The sequence below is a fragment of the Centroberyx affinis genome, unplaced genomic scaffold (genome assembly GCF_046629955.1).
Source record: "Centroberyx affinis isolate AG114_WGS23_722 - 3 ecotype Tasmania unplaced genomic scaffold, CSIRO-AGI_Caff_v1 ptg000499l_1, whole genome shotgun sequence".
Taxonomy (NCBI): Eukaryota; Metazoa; Chordata; class Actinopteri; order Beryciformes; family Berycidae; genus Centroberyx; species Centroberyx affinis.
The window spans coordinates 75,454-96,892 of record NW_027279152.1 but is presented as its reverse complement, the minus strand read 5'-3'; the positions used below and the strand labels follow the sequence as shown (position 1 = coordinate 96,892).

At 45.7% G+C, this 21,439-nt stretch overlaps 1 protein-coding gene across 2 annotated transcripts; it reads right to left on the bottom strand.

Moving 5' to 3' along the window:
* Positions 1-490: 490 nt before the first annotated feature.
* LOC139642602 (serum response factor-like) lies at positions 491-18,015 on the bottom strand. Of its 2 annotated transcripts, XM_071517512.1 has the most exons (8): positions 17,167-18,015; positions 12,194-12,463; positions 7,456-7,681; positions 5,509-5,670; positions 3,874-3,981; positions 2,708-2,881; positions 1,296-1,375; positions 491-616 (listed from the first exon to the last, which is right to left on the bottom strand). In XM_071517512.1, exons 1-8 carry the CDS (start codon positions 17,611-17,613, stop codon positions 524-526), a joined length of 1,560 nt encoding a protein of 519 aa, XP_071373613.1. In that variant the 5' UTR covers positions 17,614-18,015; the 3' UTR covers positions 491-523. The 2 variants fall into 2 exon arrangements, with proteins under 2 accessions (XP_071373613.1, XP_071373614.1); XM_071517513.1 differs by lacking the exon at positions 5,509-5,670.
* Positions 18,016-21,439: the final 3,424 nt, after the last annotated feature.

Here is a 21,439-nt window from a genome sequence, read left to right as displayed (position 1 = left end):
TAACGTAGTAAAACACCTTCAGACTGACACTGTAATGTGGCTTTCCTGATCATTACATTAACCAGCAGTTACTTTACTTTTTAAATGATAACAGCGTCAGTCTGGCAGTTTGTCACATGATCAGGTTTCATTTCATTTTACTGCTGAGGATTCAGTTTTCCAGCATTTGTTGTGACACCAGTGTGTTCACAAGAGAGAAGACAGGAAGTGACAGAGCCATCAGCCGAGACCAGAGGAAATGTGTGTGTGTGTGTGTGTGTGTGAGTGTGTGTGTGTGTGTGTGTGTGTGCAGCAGTCTCTCGGTGTGTGTGTGTGTGTGTGTGTGTGTGTGTGTGCAGCAGTCTCTCGGTGTGTGTGTGTGTGTGTGTGTGTGTGTGTGTGTGTGTGCAGCAGTCTCTCGGTGTGTGTGTGTGTGTGTGTGTGTGTGTGTGTGTGTGTGTGTGCAGCAGTCTCTCAGTGTGTGTGTGTGTGTGTGTGTGTGTGTGTGTGTGTGTGTGTGTGTGTGTGTGTGTGTGTGATGCGGTCAGTCGTCTTTAGACTGATGGCCGTCCAGGTTGACGACCTGCAGCTCCGTCAGGTTGCTCCCGCCCCCCCCGGCCTGCTGGCCAATCACCATCTGCAGAGAGAAGAAGAGGCGGGGTTACTTTCTGCAGCAGCGCTCAGTACTGAGGCGGAGTCAGAGTCAGAGGCGGGGTCAGAGGCGGGGTCAGAGTCAGAGGCGGAGTCAGAGTCAGAGGCGGAGTCAGAGTCAGAGGCGGGGTTACTTTCTGCAGCAGCGCTCAGTACTGAGTCAGAGTCAGAGGCGAGGTCAGAGTCAGAGGGGGGTCAGAGTCAGAGGCGGGGTCAGAGTCAGAGTCAGAGGCGGAGTCAGAGTCAGAGGCGGAGTCAGAGTCAGAGGCGGGGTCAGAGTCAGAGGGGGGTCAGAGTCAGAGGGGGGTCAGAGTCAGAGGCGGGGTCAGAGTCAGAGGCGGGGTCAGAGTCAGAGTCAGAGGCGGAGTCAGAGTCAGAGGCGGAGTCAGAGTCAGAGGCGGGGTCAGAGTCAGAGGGGGGTCAGAGTCAGAGGGGGGTCAGAGTCAGAGGCGGGGTCAGAGTCAGAGGCGGGGTCAGAGTCAGAGTCAGAGGCGGAGTCAGAGTCAGAGGCGGGGTCAGAGTCAGAGGCGGGGTCAGAGTCAGAGTCAGAGGCGGAGTCAGAGTCAGAGGCGGAGTCAGAGTCAGAGGCGGGGTCAGAGTCAGAGGGGGGTCAGAGTCAGAGGCGGGGTCAGAGTCAGAGGCGGGGTCAGAGGCAGGGAGCGTACCGAGTGGAGCTGGACCGCCGACACCGGGATCTGAGCGCCGACCGGAGGAAGGGAGGTGAGGAAGACCTGCGGCACCGAGCCTGAGGACACAAGAGACCCGTTACAACGAGACGCCTGTCCGTGTTGCATCACTTCCTGTCCTCCAGCCTGTGTTGCATCACTTCCTGTCCGTGTTACATCACTTCCTGTCCTCCAGCCCACCAGCGGACCGGAGCCTCACAGTGAGCGACCGTTTGCTTGAGTTAAAAAACAAATCAACATCTGCAATGTTTCGTCTGTTGCTGATATGAATCTGAATTATCTTTTAAAAAAAAGACAAAAACAACTGACAGTAAATCCATAATGTCAGTTTGGATTCTCTCTCCCACACTGCTGGGATTGTCTGCATATGTTCATATAAAACCCACATTTTATTATATTATTTTTATTGCGTTGATAAAAAAAACAAAACGTTCATATTTCAGAGTGTGTGCGCTCTAAGGAAAAGTCCTATTCATAGTATTCCCATGTATGCACCAATACGGCGCCTTACAACACACACAGCTCATTGGCTGTTTGTCATTTGATTGTAATCACCTGTTCATTTATTACAATCAGCTGTTATTTTCCTACCAAGACGGCCGAGTGCTGATGCAACAGAAAACTATGAATAGTTTAAGAGTTTTTGTTTCAGACACAAAAAGAATCCAACAAGAACTCAAACACTGATGAAAGTCTAAAACAGGCCTCCTGACACAGGAGGACTGACATTTATTAACATAATAAGGTGCAAAAACTACAAAAGTGCACAAACTGTTTCAGAACATCATCAGTTCTCAGGATCAGTGAGAGTTCTTGCTGGTTTTATCCTGCGTGGTGAAGTTCAGTACAGCAACAAACATCTGACTAGTGCTGCGACTAATGATCATTTTCATCATCGATTAATCTATCAATTTTGTCAGTTAATCATTTAGTCTATAAAATATAAAAAATAATGACAAATGTCCATCACAGTTCCCAGAGTCCAAAGTGATTCTTCAGCAGATTCATTTCATAATGAGATGAAACCATGAAGCTGCAACCAGAACATTTTTGGTATTTTTACTGATAAAAATAGAGCTGCAACAATTAATCGATTAATCGATTAATCGATTAGTTGTCAACTATTAAATTAATCGCCAACTATTTTGATAATCGATTAATCGGTTTGAGTAATTTTTTAAGAAAAATAAGTCAAAATTCTCTGCTTCCAGCTTCTTAAATGTGAATATTTTCTGGTTTCTTTCCTCCTCTATGACAGTAAACTGAATATCTTTGGGTTGTGGACAAAACAAGACATTTGAGGACGTCATCTTGGGCTTTGGGAAACACTGATCCACATTTTTCACCATTTTCTGACATTTTATAGACCAGGGGGAGGGGGCGGGGCTTACCGGGGTCGTGCGGCTGGGCGTGGCCGGCGGGGGGGAAGGTGTTGAGCACGGTGAGGCCGCCGTCGCCCAGCGAGGGCGTCGGCGTGGCGTACATGACCGTGTGACCGCCCGGGTACATCATGTGACCCGCCACCGAGGAAGAGGAGGAGGACACGATGGAGGCAGGAAGACTGGCTAGAGAGAGAGAGAGAGAGGGGGAGGGAGAGAGAGAGAGAGAGAGGGGGGGGGGGGGGAGAGACGGGGAGGGGGAGGAGAAAGAGAGAGAGAGAGGTAGAGAGAGAGGGAGAGGAGGAGAGAGAGACAGAGAGACAGAGGGAGAGGAGGAGAGAGAGACACAGAGAGAGACAGAGGGAGAGAGAGAGAGAGACAGGACTTAATGTTTAAGACGACTTAAACATGTTGCTTCTTCTCGATGAAACACTTTTCTAGAGATAATTCTCACTTTTTTTTTAAATTAAAAACTCTTATATTCAGCAGCAGCCTGTGCAGAGCAGCTGGATGCAGTGGTGTTACTCTGGTGTTACTCTGGTGTTACTCTGGTGTTACTCTGGTGTTACTCTGGTGTTACTCTGGTGTTACTCTGGTGTTACTCTGGTGTTACTCTGGTGTTACTCTGGTGTTACTCCTCAGGACGGACCGTCCCGTCTGTCCTGTCCGTCACTCCAGCTCTCTGATCACATTCTGACCAAACTTTGGGGAAAAACCGGTCTCATCGCTCCACTCTGGTGTTTAAAAAAACTGCACTAACCGGCCTGAGGGGGGCGCTGCAATGTTTGTTTACTTGCTGGATTTAGATGAAACTTGGAAGAACGATGCACTGAGTTCTCATGTTCAAAACGCCATGTGTTCGCTCATCCATGAGCTGCGTAAAAAAATCTAAAGACGTCACCGATCTGATTTTAACAAAACTGCATCTCACCGCTGCATTCAGCTTTCAGCCCAAGAGGAAAATACAGTTACAGCTCAAAACAAGACATGTCTGTTCCTGATTGGTCCAGACGGGGGGGGGAGACGACTTGATTACTGTTGACATGTTTACTCACGTGACACACAACACGGGACTGCTAGCATGTTGTCATGTATGTAACCAAACACACCACATCTCTTCACCTCTCACCTTTTGATCCACAGAAACATTTAAAAAGGAGGCGGAGCTATGTTCTCACCTGTGGAGGAGGCGGGGTTGTGGATCTCAGAGCTGCTCTGATTGGTGGAGGCCTGCTGGCTGCTGGCCTGAACCTGGATGGTCTGGAGCTGCTGCGACACTCCGCCTCCTGACACACAGACAGGTAGTTAGTCAGTTAGTTAACAGTTGAATATTAAGCCTAAGGCGGGGCAAGCTTCTGAAAATGAAATGGTGACATGTCCTTTTTGTTTTGATTTTCAGTTTGTCAGAATGTTTGTAACCACAACACCTTCAGTAAGTAGTAAGTAGTTCAAAGTATTCAAACCACTGGACTTTTCCACGTTTTTTTTTTTATCAATAATCTTCATGACATGAAAAAGGCATCCGCATACTCAAAAGATTTTCCAGCTCCAGTACATAATGATATCGTGAAAATGTTTTTAGACATTTTTGCAAACTTACTTTTTCTATCAGCCCTTCTAAGTATCATTAAAGTTGAATTATCCAAAAGCTAACTCCTCACAGTAAGTCATCTTCCTCTCACACTGAGCAACTTTGATGAGAAACAGGAGAAAAGTTTTCCATTGACTTTGAGTTCCTCAGTAAGACGACAGGAACATCGACTCCTGATCTGAATTTAGAAGAAGAGGAGGAACGGCTGGAGGAACGATTACTGCTGCAGACAGGAATACTTCAAATAATTATATTACTTTTGAAGTGAGTAATGATTAATGAGTAATAAATGTGTAATAAAGCCAACGCTGGTTAACAGACCGGCCGTAATGTGCTTTGGAAGGGAAGGAGTATGGCTGCAAGTAACAATTATTTTCATTATTGATTAAATGATCGATCATTTAGTCTATAAAATGTCAAAAATAAAGACAAATCCCCTTCACAGTTCCCAGAGTCCAAAGTGATTCTTCAGATTTCTTCCTCAGTCTGACCAGCAGCAAAAAAACAAAGGATTCATTTAATAATGAGATGAAACAGAGAAAAGCAGCAAATCTGTGAATCTGGAACCAGGAAATGTTTGATGTTTTTACTGATAAATGACGTTTAAAATATAAAATTTGTAATTGATTGATTTTCTCGACTAATTGTTTCAGCATTAAAGGGTAACTTCGGTATTTTTCAACCTTTCTATAGGCTGGTGTGTTGTGTTTTTTAAGCGTAGGCTTTATTGTGAAATAGGCTATAAGCCGATAAGACTCGTTTACACACAATAACAAACAGACCGGATCAAGCGAAAGGTCAAGAAAAACGTTTCATTTCTCTGTAGGGTCTTTTCCATAATGCTGTCAGACTCTTATAATAATCTGAGGCTGTCAGTGGAAAAACAAAACAAACTCTTTTAGTGGACGGACACTGACAGTTTGCTCTGTCAGATCCCCCTGCAGCCTGTTTCAGCTGCTGGGTGAAGAGATCTCGCTCAGTACTGGACCGACTTCAAAAACTGTCGTCCCCTTTAGTCACTTAGACACAAAAAGTTGGGAAAACAGGGTCCAGGCTGAAAAATACAGAAGTTACCTTTAAGAAGCAGGACTGAAGCTTTCAACACCCAGTCAGAATGAGAGCAGAAACCTAGAATACTATGCACACACACACACACACACACACACACACACACACACACACACACACACACACACACACACACAGCGGTGCAGCAGCTGACCTGACAGAGACACAGTGGCGGGCAGGCGGAGCAGCGTGGCCGGCTGGGGGGGCGGGGCGTGGGGGCCGGCGGGGCTCGAACCCACGGGGCCCTGGATGGCCAGGGGCTGGCCCTGCAGCTGGCTGAGGGGGATGGTGTGGGTGCCGGGGGGGAGCGGGGCACCTGTGGGGGGGTGGGGGGGTGGGGGGGGGGGTGTGGGGGGCGGGGCAGAGAGAGGTCAGCCCGCGGACTCACTGAGCACAACGCGAACTAGAGCTGCACCAATAAGAAACCAGCATCCGTCCAGCTGACTCTCTGATCTGAACCAGAGCTTTACTGTTGTAGTTTGATATTTGGTTCGTTCAGCTTCAAACGGACCAATCACAGCCAGCCAGGGCTTGTAGACAAAAGTCACATGACTCACAAGCAGCTTGTTGATTGGACAGTGTGAACCTGTCATCCTGCAGGTTAGAGACTAGACTTCCTGTCACTTTATCTAACATGGTGGACTCGTCTGTCTCTTCTTCTGTGGTGTTCACTCCAGTTCAGAACACATGAAGAAACAGCTGAATATGAGCATCAGGCCAGACTTCACTTTGTTCTGCTAGGCTTTCCGTCTCCTGTAGGGCTGGGCGATATATCGATATTATATCGATATCATGATATGAGACTAGATATCGTCTTAGATGTTGGATATGGTAATATGGTGATATGGCATAAGTGTCTTTTCCTGGTTTTAAAGGCTGCATTACAGTAAAGTGATGTCATTTTCTGAACTTACCAGACTGTTCTAGCTGTTCTATTATTTGCCTTTACCCACTTAGTCATTATATCCACATTACTGATGATTATTTATCAAAAATCTCATTGTGTAAATATTTTGTGAAAGCACCAATAGTCATCCCTACAATATTGGGTAAAAAATTTGATTTTGTCCATATCACCCAGCCCTACTTACAACTGAACATTTAGCCCACTTCGTAGAAAATACCGAGATATATATCGTGTATCGCCACTCAGCCTAAAAATACCGAGATATGATTTTTGGTCCATATCACCCAGCCCTAGTCTCCTGCTACCCATAATCCCTTGCGTTTCGGGGTGGTTTCCTGTAGTTGGAGTGTCAGTTCTCTTGTTAGAGGACTGAGACTCTCGCTGCCGTTATTTGGTGCCACCAGAGGTCAAAGGTCATCAGTCACCTGGACAAACCAACTGAACTGAAGGAAGAAGATAAACTGATCTGAACATGAAGGAGGGAACGCAGCCTTACTCAGATCAGAGAGTAAAGCTTCCTGACACTTTAATGAGCGGTGCTTTGATATAAAACTGCTCTTTGTGCAGTGTGGTGACTGTTAGTCTCATGAATTATTACTGCGTTCATATCTACAGAAAAGCTTCTATCAGCTGGCTGTAGACTCACCAGTGAGCACAGTGTAGCCATAAGAGAACAGAACGGGCCATAATCAGAAACCAGTGTGTGGGCTGTGATGGATCGTATCGGTGCAGCTCTAGCTGAAGCCCAGCTGGACAGACTGAAGCAGCCGAACACAGCAGACATGACGAGTCGATGGCAGAGCAAGACACACACACACACACACTGTGACACAGCTGACTCACAATACAGCGGAGGGAAGGGAATAAAAAATGAAGAGGAATGAAAATAATGGATACAATTTTTTAATAAAACGGGATTAAAAAAAAAGAAAAAGAAAAACTAACGGCCCAAAAAAACCCAATTCAGCGGGATTAAAAAAATGACAAAAATAAAAAACAGTTTGTCAAAGTAACAGACAGACAGACAGACAGACAGACAGACAGACAGACAGACAGACAGACAGACAGACAGACAGACAGACAGACAGACAGACAGACAGACAGACAGACAGACAGACAGACAGACGGATAAATAACACACAAAACAATTTCAAAAGGAGCGACAGAAAGGGAGCAGAGAAAGGTTTTTCCCACCGGACATGAGGGTGAATCCTCCGGGCAGGACGACGCCGGCCGACGTCTTCAGGACCGTCCCGTTGGTGGAGGAGACGGCCGAGGAGACCTGCCAGGAGGGGGCGCCGCTCTGCACCTGCATGACCGAGGAGGAGGAGGAGGAGGAAGAGGAGGAGGAGGAGGAGGAGGGCTGTGTGGCGGCGCCGCCCGGCAGGCTGGCCATGGTGAAGGTCGGTTTGATCAGGTCCTGCGTGGAGACAGACAGGAAGAGGCGGGGCTTAGAGGGGAAGCAGCAGCCGTCCGAGCCGCTCCCGTCATTTCCACGCGGCGGTGCAATGCATTCTGGTACCGACACGGAGAGCTTCCAGAGGCGCCGAGTCACGTTTCACATGAAGCTGAGGTCTAGTCTAGTCTTTTGGGACATTTTTACAGGTACTGATTGGCAGAGGTCATGGCTATTACCATATAAATTCTGTATTACCAATAAGATTAAAGAAGTACACATCAAGATTTTACACAATATATATCCAACAAATCTATATTTCTCAAAATTTTTAGACCTTAACGCATTTATTTTACCATTGTATACATTCAATTACTTTTTGGACTCGAATAGAAGATTATATATTGTGTAAAACTAATTATAATATTAAAATTGAGTGTAAAAATGTCATTACACATTTTGAACTGGATGTATATAGCATTGAGTTCACTGTAAACTTGTTGATTTTGTATGGTAAATTTCATATCCATAAATGTATGGTAACAAAAGTTACCCCCAACTGAATTAGATTTTTGTGTGAATTTAATGAATATATTAAGACCCTTAAACATATAAACACAAAAAAAAGTAATAAAACTCTTAAATTGTATGATGAACTCTTTAAAGAGGAATATGATGTTTCTTTTTCATTTTTTTTATCATAATTTTATATTAATGAAGTTTATTTATCCCAACTGTTTTTTTGTTTTGTTTTTGAATGAATAATTGATATTATGAATTTATTTGTTATTTAAAATCACATTCTTGTTTCTTTGTATATTACTATGCTGAGCACAGGTCTGCATTGTTTGTATATTTGAATGTTTTTTCAATAAAGATTGAAAAAAAAAAAAATGAGGCTGAGATCTAGTCTACTTTATGCAAATCATGACTCCAACATGAAGAATCAGTTACTTCACACCAGTGGGTTTTTCCTGCAGAGTTTATCAGTTTTTCAGTGTTACAAACTCCAGACCTGGTTCCTAAACCCTGGTTCTGCTCTGCTGGGCGGCTGCCAGGCGAGCCAACAACCTCCAAGGGGAGTTCTGTTCTGGATTTATTTTCAGTGCCGTGACGCACGAAGCTGCTGGTTCTGCTGGATGGACTTCATAAAAAAAGATTTAATGCTGTTGAGCACTGAGAGCGTTAAGAGGCCGTCCATCACCACACTCCTTCCATCAGCATGGCTCCGGCTGATAAAGATCTAACATCACATGACTCTGTTTTGTTAAATGGTTTCTCTTACAGTGGAAACAGTCGCCTACTGATGGACGACTTGCTGCCCGGAGCCCAGAGCCCAGAGCCGACCAGACCGCCGGCTCCTCAGTAGGTCTGCAGGATATATGGTTTCAGCATGGTCATCACGATGTGAGCATGCTCAGTAGTCACATCGCAGGACGTGTGATGTCATGTAAGGCAAATTAACTCAAACACGTCATGCTGCAACTTTTTTGCTGCTTGATACAAAAGGAAAACTCACACGGTTTTTATTTTCCATGACTAATGTACAAGAGAATCTGTCTGATAACATAATTTACTCTGATTTAAGTTTGTTATCAGAGTGTTTGTTATCTTTCCAGCTTTCACAGCTCTGAACCGTAGTTGTGATCCTCTGGTGTTGTGTTAGCCTGTTTTAGCTCAGCCTGGCTCGTAGCTAACAAGCTTTTTACTAAGAGTCTGGACCAACTCTGCAGTGGAGAACTGGCACTTTATTTCAGTACAGCAGAACATAATGCACGGCCTCTCTGTGACGCTCTGAGCTCTTTTCCCGCTAACGATGCTAACTGTACTTAGCATCCTGCAGCTCACTCTGACTGCGGCTAAAAACACTCACTTCCTGCTACGTCACCCTGCAGGTTACCCACAAGGCCTCCTTCTTACAGGGGCAAGGCTTGATAGAGCTATTCAAGTCATTTGGTGAAAATTCCTGTATTTTTTCATATCACAAAATATATCGCAGAAAAAATAATATTGCAATGTCAGTTTTTTCCAATATCATGCAGCCCTAATCCTCAGAGTCGACACCAAAACAACCAACAACCAGCCTGCAAAGCTCTATGTGACTTGTGGTAAAACATTGTTTTAATGTCTCTTAGTGTTGCAGTTTGTCTTTCCAAGCTCCAACAAACCATCAACTGAGCAAGAGACTCTGAGCAGCGGTGTGATGATAAAACACTGGAGGGAAACGCACAGGAAGTATTATATGCAAAGATATAGAAAAAATAAAGGATACTGAAGTAAATTGCTGATTCATTCTTGTTACATATACTTTAGTACAGTCAATAAAGTGAAAAGGTGTTATTCTTATTCTATAATGAAATACTGATTTATGTGAAAAATCATTCAAACTTCAAAGTTAATCATATATGTAATGCTCCCAGTGGTTTTTAGCTCAGTGTGTTATGAGTGACAGTGTTCTGGTGAACGAGTTTATTCTGAGACTGTATGAAGAGTTTTGTTGGTTTGAGTTTTGGAGGTGAGATGAACCGTTTGGCCAAGATGCATGATGGGAATGCAGACTGGATGAAGAGTTTAGAAAAAGTGGCTTCAGTATTGACCGATGCTTGTTAGCAACTGAAAAAAAACTGTAAGATGGAGGAGGGGATTCCCCCGAGGAGAAGTGAAGGAGGGCCGGGGGAAACGACTAATGAAACGCTCCGTAAAGTACACAGGAAACAAGATATTTTCTCTGACTGCTCAAACTGTTTCTTCACCCTCTGGCAGCACAAAACCCGTCTAAATATTGGCAAGTAAAACATCCATCTATTATCATCAGGCAAAATCAAATACGCTTCATAAAACACTCCTGGATCTCTACACACAGTCCATTTAGTGATGTCGTGGATACTCTCATCTCTTTGACGGGACGCGTCACGGCGGCTGCTGCGGGAATCAAACCTGTGACCTTTTGATTTCGGGACGGTTTTGTTTATGGGACGCTGAGCCCCGGCTCTGTGCTGAAGTGGAGATCAGGTTGTGTGGCGTCTGGCAGCAGCTGCAGCCGATCTGGAATGTTTTCGGTCCGGAGCCAAGACAGCGACTACAGAGAAACGCTCCATATAAGGACAGACAGACCCCAAACTTATTTTTATCAATCTGTGATGAAGCTTTTCGGTCGGGTTCGAAAACCTGCTCGGCCCACACAGACCGAGACCGAACCGCTTCACTGTTTACCAGCTAAATGTTATTTTTACAGCAGAATAAGGAGCTGCAGAAGCCGGCTGGTGGACTCGCTCACGGTCGACTGTGTACAGAATGAAATTTATAGCCGCAGAATCAAATCTTTTTACCCTCAAACTCCACTGAAGGCGTCACCGCCAGCTGATGCATACGGGGGGCTTTTATTTTGAAAGAGGAGCAGAGGGGGGGGGAAGCGTGCGGACCGGACTCAACCCGCAGAAGGCTTTGGGGTTTCATCTCCATGTGGACAAAAGGAAAGAAAAGCTGAACCAAAGTACAGCAGCTGAAGGTTTTGTGCTGTGAGGTTTGATTGGTCAGCGTCCGCTCGGCCAATCAGAAGCGTTCCTGCGTTTGTTCTGTAGGATCTAGCGGCGAACACAGAGACGACGGTCCGACCGGAACAAACAGAAACCAGAGTTCGCCTGGTGGAGCGTTGGGATGACTGGAGGTTTTCAGATCAGGTTTCTCCGTTATGAGCAAAGCTTCCTGTTCTTCTGCCTCGCCGCCATGTTGACGCTCAGAACATCCAACACACATCTATCATCAATACTGTCAAGCTTCAATTAAACACCGAGTCCCTTCCACTGGCCAGGTGTGGCTGCACGTTCTGACAGATAACGGCCGGTGTCAATTAGAAGCCGGCTGCCACTGACGCTGTGAAGCAGTTTATTTATTTTTTTTTACTTGCATTCAAACGTCAGTCACATTTACTGATCGCCATGGCGGCACAGATGAAAAGTACAACCTCTTGCTGCCATAAACTTTCTCTCGTCTCTCTCTCTCTCTCTGTCCCTCTCTCTCTCTGTCTCTGTGTCTCTCTCTCTCTGTGTCTCTCTCTCTCTCTGAGGTTGGCCTTGATGCGCTGTCTCTCTCGGAGCGAGATCAAATGAATGATTCGTAATTGATATGTTATTCGATAGCCTAATTTTTATACAAGTAATATTCATACTGGTTTAAATAAACAATTTGATAGTATTTCCCATCTTCCCAAGAGTTTTGTGTGAAAGGAATTAAAGGCCTGTCCCATACAGAGCCTGTCCCATACAGAGCCTGTCCCATACAGAGCCTGTCCCATACAGAGCCTGTCCCATACAGAGCCTGTCCCAGATATCGGCCGGTTGAGTTCAGTGTTTGAAGCAAATAAAAGTCCAGGCTGTTAACTGAAGTTTTACAGTAATTCTGTGTGTTTCCTGATGATCAGTGTGGCCCCACAGAGCCTGCTGTCCTGCACCATGTGTGTCGGTCTGTGCTGTACCGTGACATCAGTGTTAGGGTTAGGGTTAGAGTCTGTTGCCGCCGAGGCGACTCGGCCGTTACCTTGGCGACCTCGGAGCACCCGTCGGCCTCGGAGACCTGGTAGGTGAGGTCGGTCTCCTCGAAGCCCGTGGCGCTCATCCTCTGGTCGGAGGAGGGGTCGGAGCGCGGGGGGGAGTCGGGGGAGTTGAGGCAGGTCTGGATCAGAGCCTTCCCGGTCTCCGAGGTGATCATGGGCTGCAGCTTGCGGGTGGCGAAGGTGTAGACGTGTCCCGTCTCGCTCGCCACCAGCAGCAGGACCTGCGTCCCCGTCAGCGTGGACAGCTCGTACGCCTGGAGGAGGAGAGGGAAGGTCTCTACCTGGCTGTCTGCTGAGTTACCATAGCAACCACTAAAGCATGGCTATTTAAGATGTGCATTATGGGATTTATTATCAGCACGGTTCAAACATATCTTTGACCAATCAGATGACTCGTCTGAAACGAGTTGCAGTATCATTCTAGGTACTAGTTACATTATTTCGATATATGAAGAGATTTGCTAAAATGCAAAATCACACATTAATTAATTTGATGTTCATCACACTGATCGCTGCACGATATCTGACAAATCATATTGAAATAATTTTACGGCAATTGCAATATAAATTGCAACACAGTAGACAGACTTTTTTTCAGCAAACAAGAAACAACAATTTATTTCAATTAATTGTGCAGCACTACTTCATGGTAATATATAGTATGAACATTTTTTTTTTCAAATAATATTCCATAATTTGTTTCAGAGCTCATTTTGTGAGAGATTTTAATTAATATTTGCTTTTTATCATTAATTTAGGCAGTAGAGTTCTGTATCACGATTACTCAATATCACTATTTTCTAGGCAGCACATCCTGCTGGTTGCTAGGCAGCCAACCATCCTACTCTGTTGTGGAGTGTGTGTGTGTGTGTGTGTGTGTGTGTGTGTGCGTGCGTGTGTGTGTGTGTGATGGTGAAAATATTTTGAGGCTCGTCGATCCTTCTGATTCCTGAAACTGAACACTGAGACCAAACCCTCCGACCCGACCCGACCCCTGACCCTAAACCCTCCTGTTCCCAGAGAAGAAGGAGTGAGCGATGACTGCTGTCGTCATGACGACGGGTTCAGCAGCTCCCAACCAGCCAAACACCGCTGCTGCACTTTCTGATTACCTATGAACCAATCAGCAGCAGGCGAGCTGTGCTGAGCCAGGCTGCTGTGTTAGACCAGTTCACGCTATTCAAGGCAAGTGATATAATAAGAGGTTCTGTAGACGGGCAGCTCTCCCAACAGAGAACTCTTCATGTTCCCTGGCAGCAACGTGTTCCTGTGGGATTAGAGCAGGAACGCTGTGGCAGCTAGTGGACTGCAGCCCGCCAGGCGGCCCGGCTGGACTGAAGAACCAGGCTGTGACACCGGGCCTGTTACAGGAGTCTGTGTTACAGGAGTCTGTGTTACAGGAGTCTGTGTTACAGGAGTCTGTGTTACAGGAGTCTGTGTTACAGGAGTCTGTGTTACAGGAGTCTGTGTTACAGGAGTCTGTGTTACAGGAGTCTGTGTTACAGGAGTCTGTTACAGGAGTCTGTGTTACAAGAGTCTGTGTTACAGGAGTCTGTGTTACAGGAGTCTGTGTTACAGGAGTCTGTTACAGGAGTCTGTGTTACAGGAGTCTGTTACAGGAGTCTGTGTTACAGGAGTCTGTGTTACAGGAGTGTGTTACAGGAGTCTGTGTTACAGGAGTCTGTGTTACAGGAGTCTGTTACAGGAGTCTGTTACAGGAGTCTGTTACAGGAGTCTGTGTTACAGGAGTCTGTGTTACAGGAGTCTGTTACAGGAGTCTGTGTTACAGGAGTCTGTGTTACAGGAGTCTGTGTTACAGGAGTCTGTTACAGGAGTCTGTGTTACAAGAGTCTGTGTTACAGGAGTCTGTGTTACAGGAGTCTGTGTTACAGGAGTCTGTTACAGGAGTCTGTGTTACAGGAGTCTGTTACAGGAGTCTGTGTTACAGGAGTCTGTGTTACAGGAGTCTGTGTTACAGGAGTCTGTTACAGGAGTCTGTTACAGGAGTCTGTGTTACAGGAGTCTGTGTTACAGGAGTCTGTTACAGGAGTCTGTTACAGGAGTCTGTGTTACAGGAGTCTGTGTTACAGGAGTCTGTGTTACAGGAGTCTGTGTTACAGGAGTCTGTGTTACAGGAGTCTGTTACAGGAGTCTGTGTTACAGGAGTCTGTGTTACAGGAGTCTGTGTTACAGGAGTCTGTGTTACAGGAGTCTGTGTTACAGGAGTCTGTTACAGGAGTCTGTGTTACAGGAGTCTGTGTTACAGGAGTCTGTGTTACAGGAGTCTGTGTTACAGGAGTCTGTTACAGGAGTCTGTGTTACAGGAGTCTGTGTTACAGGAGTCTGTGTTACAGGAGTGTGTTACAGGAGTCTGTGTTACAGGAGTGTGTTACAGGAGTCTGTGTTACAGGAGTCTGTTACAGGAGTCTGTGTTACAGGAGTCTGTGTTACAGGAGTCTGTGTTACAGGAGTCTGTGTTACAGGAGTCTGTGTTACAGGAGTCTGTTACAGGAGTCTGTGTTACAGGAGTCTGTGTTACAGGAGTCTGTGTTACAGGAGTCTGTGTTACAGGAGTCTGTGTTACAGGAGTCTGTTACAGGAGTCTGTGTTACAGGAGTCTGTGTTACAGGAGTCTGTGTTACAGGAGTCTGTTACAGGAGTCTGTGTTACAGGAGTCTGTGTTACAGGAGTCTGTGTTACAGGAGTCTGTGTTACAGGAGTCTGTGTTACAGGAGTCTGTTACAGGAGTCTGTGTTACAGGAGTCTGTTACAGGAGTCTGTTACAGGAGTCTGTTACAGGAGTCTGTGTTACAGGAGTCTGTGTTACAGGAGTCTGTGTTACAGGAGTCTGTGTTACAGGAGTCTGTGTTACAGGAGTCTGTTACAGGAGGAGAGACTGCACAGCAAGATCTGAACCAACTCTGACAGACTGAACGGATGTTATCCCGCTGACCAGAGACACTCAGCATCTGAAACAACATTTTATTACAAGCTAAAGTTATGCTACACTGTGGCAGGACCGTAACCATAGCAACATCTGCAGCTAGCATCCATGCTGCACTGTAGCAGGACTGTAACCATAGCAACATAAACAAATCCAGTCAGGCTGCCGTTCAGCCTCTAAGCAGAAATCCAAAGTTTGGAAAAATCTTCCATGTTTCGAACTTCGGTTAGCCAAGTGTTTGTCTGCTGTTTTATTAAACAACAAAACAGACCAGACTGCAGAGTGACAGGATTCATCAAAACAACATGACAGACCTCAGAATTAGGGCTGGGCCATATGGTTGAAATCAATATCATGATAATCATATGGAATTTTCTCGATATCAATATATATCACGATATGGTTCATGTATGCAAAATCACGTTAAATAATCAAATTAATGTTCATCTCATTGAACCGAATGGTGATGTTAGATGTGATGTCAAACAAAACAGAAATATTCAAATAATATTCCCACCATACCTCATTTTATCAGAGTTTTTAAGTAAAATTTGCTTGTCATCATCAATTCAGACAGCAGAAATGTGTCACGATATTGAAATATCTTCATATCATCACGATATGATTCCACTGAAAGACGATAAAGGATAATATTGAATTATCGCCCAGCCCTACTCAGAATGCCTTCAATGGCCAATCCAGGTTCAGTATTCAGCTAAGCCATGTAACAATATAATATATGGAACTGAAACTCCACACACAAAGCCATGAAACATGTCTGGTGAGATAAGAGCAGGTGACAGTGGCGGTCTGTGGCCTGACACCGCCTCACCTCACAAAGCAAACACAGAGCTTTCTTACCCAACAGCTGATGAGGAGAAGCTTTGCATATCCAGGACACACAGCCTGCTGCTGATCAGGACTCGGGCCGGACGCTGGGCTCTATTCAAATCTACTGAGACTCTGCTGAACTCCACAGATCAGACTCACTCAGAACAACAAAGGCACGTTTCCTCCTTTTCAATTCCACTGTTCTGAAGTTCTGATCGACAAATAAGAGCCTGAACTGAGCTGTGGTGTCCAGCCGTGTTCAGCCCAGTCCTCTGAGTCACAGGTCCAGTCCAGTCCTGCAGACTGTTGGACCTGCATGGACCAAGTTACATTTTGCAGGAAACAAACTAGAGCCGAGGGGGGGGGGGAGATATGAACTTCTGCAATTTCCAAATCTCAGAGGCTGCAGTTAGTTTCTTCAGAGAGAGTTTGGTCAAAAGAGAAAATCAAAACCTTCATCAGACTCAAACTCAGTAAATCTGCACACTCACATCTCGTTTTTAACAAAATCACTTTTCTTTACACATAAACTTGTGATGATATGTATCGCAGGTTAAATCAGCGGTTCCCACAGTGTGGTTCGGGGACCAACAGGGGTCCCAGATGGAGTCACAGCCTCTCCAGTAAAATGAGGAATAATATTGCTGTTATTCAGCTGCTGGTTAGTAAAATGACAGAATGCATAAAGATGATATTGTGTTCCCACTCCCATCTGCACCATAGACAGTTATGTAATTATGTATTAATTATGGCTGAAAGATATTGACAAAAAATCTAATCGTGATTATTTGAGAGAATATTGCAATTGCGATTTAAACAGCGATTCATATCATCAAGTTTTTCTTGTCATACATTTTTTTACAACTTTAAAATTGTTTAAACACAACAACCAGATTCCTGAATTTGAGTCCGATGGAAGGTTTTGATTCATGGACCAAAGATTACCTGCGGATCTAAAACACCTTCATCCAGATTGAACCAAACTCTGATGAGCTTCCTGGGGGCAAAATCTTATCAAATGGGGGTCTGAGGTCTGATGTGGATCTGAAGTGGATCTGATGTGGATCTTAAGTGGATCTGATGTGGATCTGATGTGGATCTGATGTGGATGTGTTTTGGGTCCTTGACATGAAAAGCTTTGGGACACAGGAGGAGCTGACATGGTGTAAATTCCATACTCACCTTCTTCATAATACCGGTCTTCCTTTTACTAAAAGTTGTGTACCGCCGAAGTTTGTTGTCTATGAACTCCATTTTTATCTTGACTCGTCCTCTGGTTTTCTTGCCCGGCTTGGCCCCTGTGACCCCGGCGCTGACCCCGCCGTAACCCCCGGCCAGGCCCCCGGAGGTGGCCGCCGACTGACCGACCTCCCGCTCAGACCGCTCCCGCTTCACCCCTCTCCTGTCCCCGCCTGAACCCACGGTGTCCTCGTCATCCCCCGAATCAGACTCCTGTTCGGAGCCGCTGTAGGCCACCTCGGTGGCGTATTCCCTGTCTTCAAAACGGCCTCCATCCGTCTCGGTGGCTGCGGTCGGTCCCGGTCCGGGTGTGTTCACCTGAAGGCTGCTCAGTCCGGTCCGCCCGGTTCCTGCTCTGGTGCCCATTCCGGCCCCGTTTCCCCCCAGCATTCCCCACCGTGTCCCCCCGGGCCCGAGACCTCCTCCGGGCGAGGCAAAGTTCCTGTGCTAGCGGTGTGAACAGCAGACCTCGTCCCAGCGCTCCGGGCTTCCAGTCCGGGCAGAGTCAGCTAACTGGATCGCTAGCTGCACGGCTAACCAGCTAGCTAACTGCAGCTCAACGGCTAGCTGAGTGACAGCGGTTAGCGGTTACTTTAGCAACAAGTAAAGCCTATCTGCCCATCGGAATCACAATAAAACACAGCCGACACTGACAGAGGAGGTGGGCGCACGTCAGATAAAACAGCACGGAATGATAATTCCATAAAGTATTATGCTATATTACCAACGCTAACTATGTAAAGTTGTAAAGTTATGTTTTCCAACAGTAATCAATGAGGCCCAACCCCCTCCGACTACTCCTCTCCACATAAGGAAATGACGAATAGCACCCGTCTCTATCCATCCGCTGTTAAATATAGTTCTACACATTGTACGGCCTATATTCAGATTCCCTCTCGAAAATAAAATAGTTTTTTTGAAAACGCTATATAGATATATTCAACATAAAATAATGTATAAAATGTGTAAAATGAAGGTAGATGGTGCGCAGTAATACCAAACGGCGACATGTTCTTGCGGACATGCAGGGGAACTACTTTCCTCCATATAAAGAAACGCATTTCCTTTTATGGCGATAACTTTCCTTATTTGGTCAATCATTTGCTTCCAGCGCCGAACTTAAGATATGGGAAAAAACTATGTGCACGTGCAGGGCAGAGGGCCAAAATACAGGATGAATATATATTTAACATGTGAATACGTTTATGTTTACAAGACATGAGTCAGATTCACAGCGTGGTGTTTGAGGCAGTGTGGCCTGCACAGGCTTCAGGCCTGGTCCGTCTGTTTACTACAGCAAGGTGTGGCAGTGTGATACTCAGCCTGACTGAGTCCAAATGTCATCTTGTAGGTTTTATCACTATAATGGAGAGCAAAGACCAAACAGAAACTACCTGAAATCTATTTGGAAACCATATCTAAAAAAAAAAACCACACAAACAAACACCCCAGGGCGATTAGGCCCAATGATCCCCTTTGTGTGTCTAAAATTTATCACACTGAGCAGATAATAGTATCTAGTCTGTCATCAGTCAGCTGGTAGTTTTGGTGGTAAATGGCATCAGATGCAGGGACTTTCCAGCTCCGAGTTTATGGACCGAAGCTCCTGTCCATGTCATATTCAGGTGTTGGTTGTTCTCAGTCGCCAACTCTGGGACTGGAACCAACAAAATGCTTGCAGCTTTTGCAAACATCAAGTTTGGACCCTTATTGATTCAAATCCCATATTTGGATCATGCTTTTCAGGCCAGTTATGAGCAAACATGCAGCTCAGCAAACACTCAGCATGATAACAGGCAGGAGGGCTGAGCTTTCATTTTCATTTAAGATTTATTAAAAGTTGTAAAAACACACTTCAAGTTAACATACAGAAACAGATAGTATTAAAACACTCACATGACGAGTGAATCAGCTCCCACTGCTTCTGTTTGCTGTAACTGGCTCCAGGCACATGGGACACAAACTGTACATGCAGCCCAGTGTTAACCAGCCAGAATAGAACAGAATAAAGTAGAATAACATTTATTTTCCCAGAAGGGGACTTCAGTATTAGTAGCCAGCAGTTGCATGACATAGACAGTAAAAAACAAACACAAGTTAAACACATTAAGGTTATCAATAATGACAATATTGATAGATTAATACACAATAATTGAAACATATAAGATATGAGCTGCAGGATGAATATGAACCCAGTGATCTGATCTGTGACCGCATCAGAACACCAGAACATCAGAACATCGGAACACCAGAACATAGGAACACCGGAACATCAGAACACCAGAACATCAGAACACCGGAACACCAGAACATCGGAACACCGGAACATCAGAACACCAGAACACCAGAACATAGGAACACCGGAACATCAGAACACCGGAACACCGGAACATCAGAACACCAGAACACCAGAACATCGGAACACCGGAACATCAGAACACCGGAACACCGGAACATCAGAACACCAGAACACCAGAACATAGGAACACCGGAACATCATCATCAGAACATCAGAACATCATCATCAGAACTTCATATCTGTGTTTCTCCTCTGGGTTGAAGTTCCTGCTGCAGAACCTCAGCAGACCAGCAGGAGGCAGCAGGAGTCCATCAGGATCTGGACTGGACCAGACAGGAGGAGACAGACCAGGAGGAACCCAATAGTCAGGACAGGAAGTGTGTGTGTGTGTGTGTGTGTGTGTGTGTGTGCGTGCATGCGTGCGTGTGTGTGTGTGTGTGCTCTTTAATTGTAAAGATCTGACTGACTCTGTCAGAACTGATAATTAGATGATGGATGACTTTCACATCATAAATCACCCCCTCAAGAATCCTGGAACCCCATCAAGGACTCCAGGAACCCTTAAAGGACCCTTAAAACCTCCTCAAGGACCCCTGGAACCCCATCAAGGACTCCGGGAACCCTTAAAGGACCCTTAAAACCTCCTCAAGGACCCCTGGAACCCCATCAAGGACTCCAGGAACCCTTAAAGGACCCTTAAAACCTCCTCAAGGACCCCTGGAACCCCATCAAGGACCCCTGGAACCTCCTTACGGACTCCTGGAATCTTCTCATGGATCCCTGGAACCCCATCAAGGTCCTAAAACTTCCTTAAGGACCCCTGGAGAGTCCTCTCCAAGACCCCTGGAACCCCTGACGGACTCCTTTAACCCCATGAAGGACCTCTGCTGCATCCTCAGATATAAATGCAACAATCCAGTTCAGTCTCCATTGCATCACTGCCATTCGAAACAATGTAGAAAATAAATTACAGTGTAAACAGCTGTGGAGTGCTCAGTCATGAAACAGGCAGCTGTGGTTCGGTCTGTTTCAGATTACCCCCCCCCCCCCCCTCCTCCCCCCTCCCCCCCCCGGCAGGATCACATCATAGCTAATCTGTCAGTAGTACTAATCTTTGATACAACTGTGTTTCTTGGAGTCTGACTACATGATGTTGCAACTCCTCTGCTGTCAGTCTGTGATGTTCGCCTCTGGAAACAGGAATCCTGGCTCCCATTCAGACTGGTTAGGTAACACACACACAAACACACACAAACACACACACACACACACACACACACACACACAGCACTTCCCTGAAAACCCCGCCTTGCACTTCAACGACACAACTGCTCTTTTCCCGTTGGACAGAGGTTGCCTGGCAACTCGCGTGCGGAGTTTGATGTGATAATACAGTTTCCATCGGTTTGCCATTACATTACAACACAGTATTACAACACAGTGTTACAACACAGTGTTAGCTGTTGGAACACGAGGAAACACAAGCCAGCGGTGCGTTGCCAGTTTGGAAAACCAAGAGAACTGAAACATCTCTGAGCTGAAGGCTTCACACACTCACTTTGCTCTGTTCCACAGACTGTAACTGTCATTTACAGTTATAGTACATTTACTTCTGTCTATGGCTAGTTTACATTTCCCTCAATCATTTCACAATGCATGCCATATGTAATTACATTTTTTAACATTTACTCGTTTTTAAAATCCAAACTTTCTGGTGTCAAACGGAAAGGAGGGATTATTATTCTGGAGGAGACGTCAATTTCCTCCTGTGGGTGTCAGCTGACTGACAGGAAGCAGAGCGTGGGGCGTCCTGGAGGCCTCTGGGGCGCATACCATGTGGCTGCAGCGTCCTGGGTTCGAGTCTGGCCCAGGACCTTTGTCGTATGTCATCCTCTCTCCACTGTGAACTCTCAAATA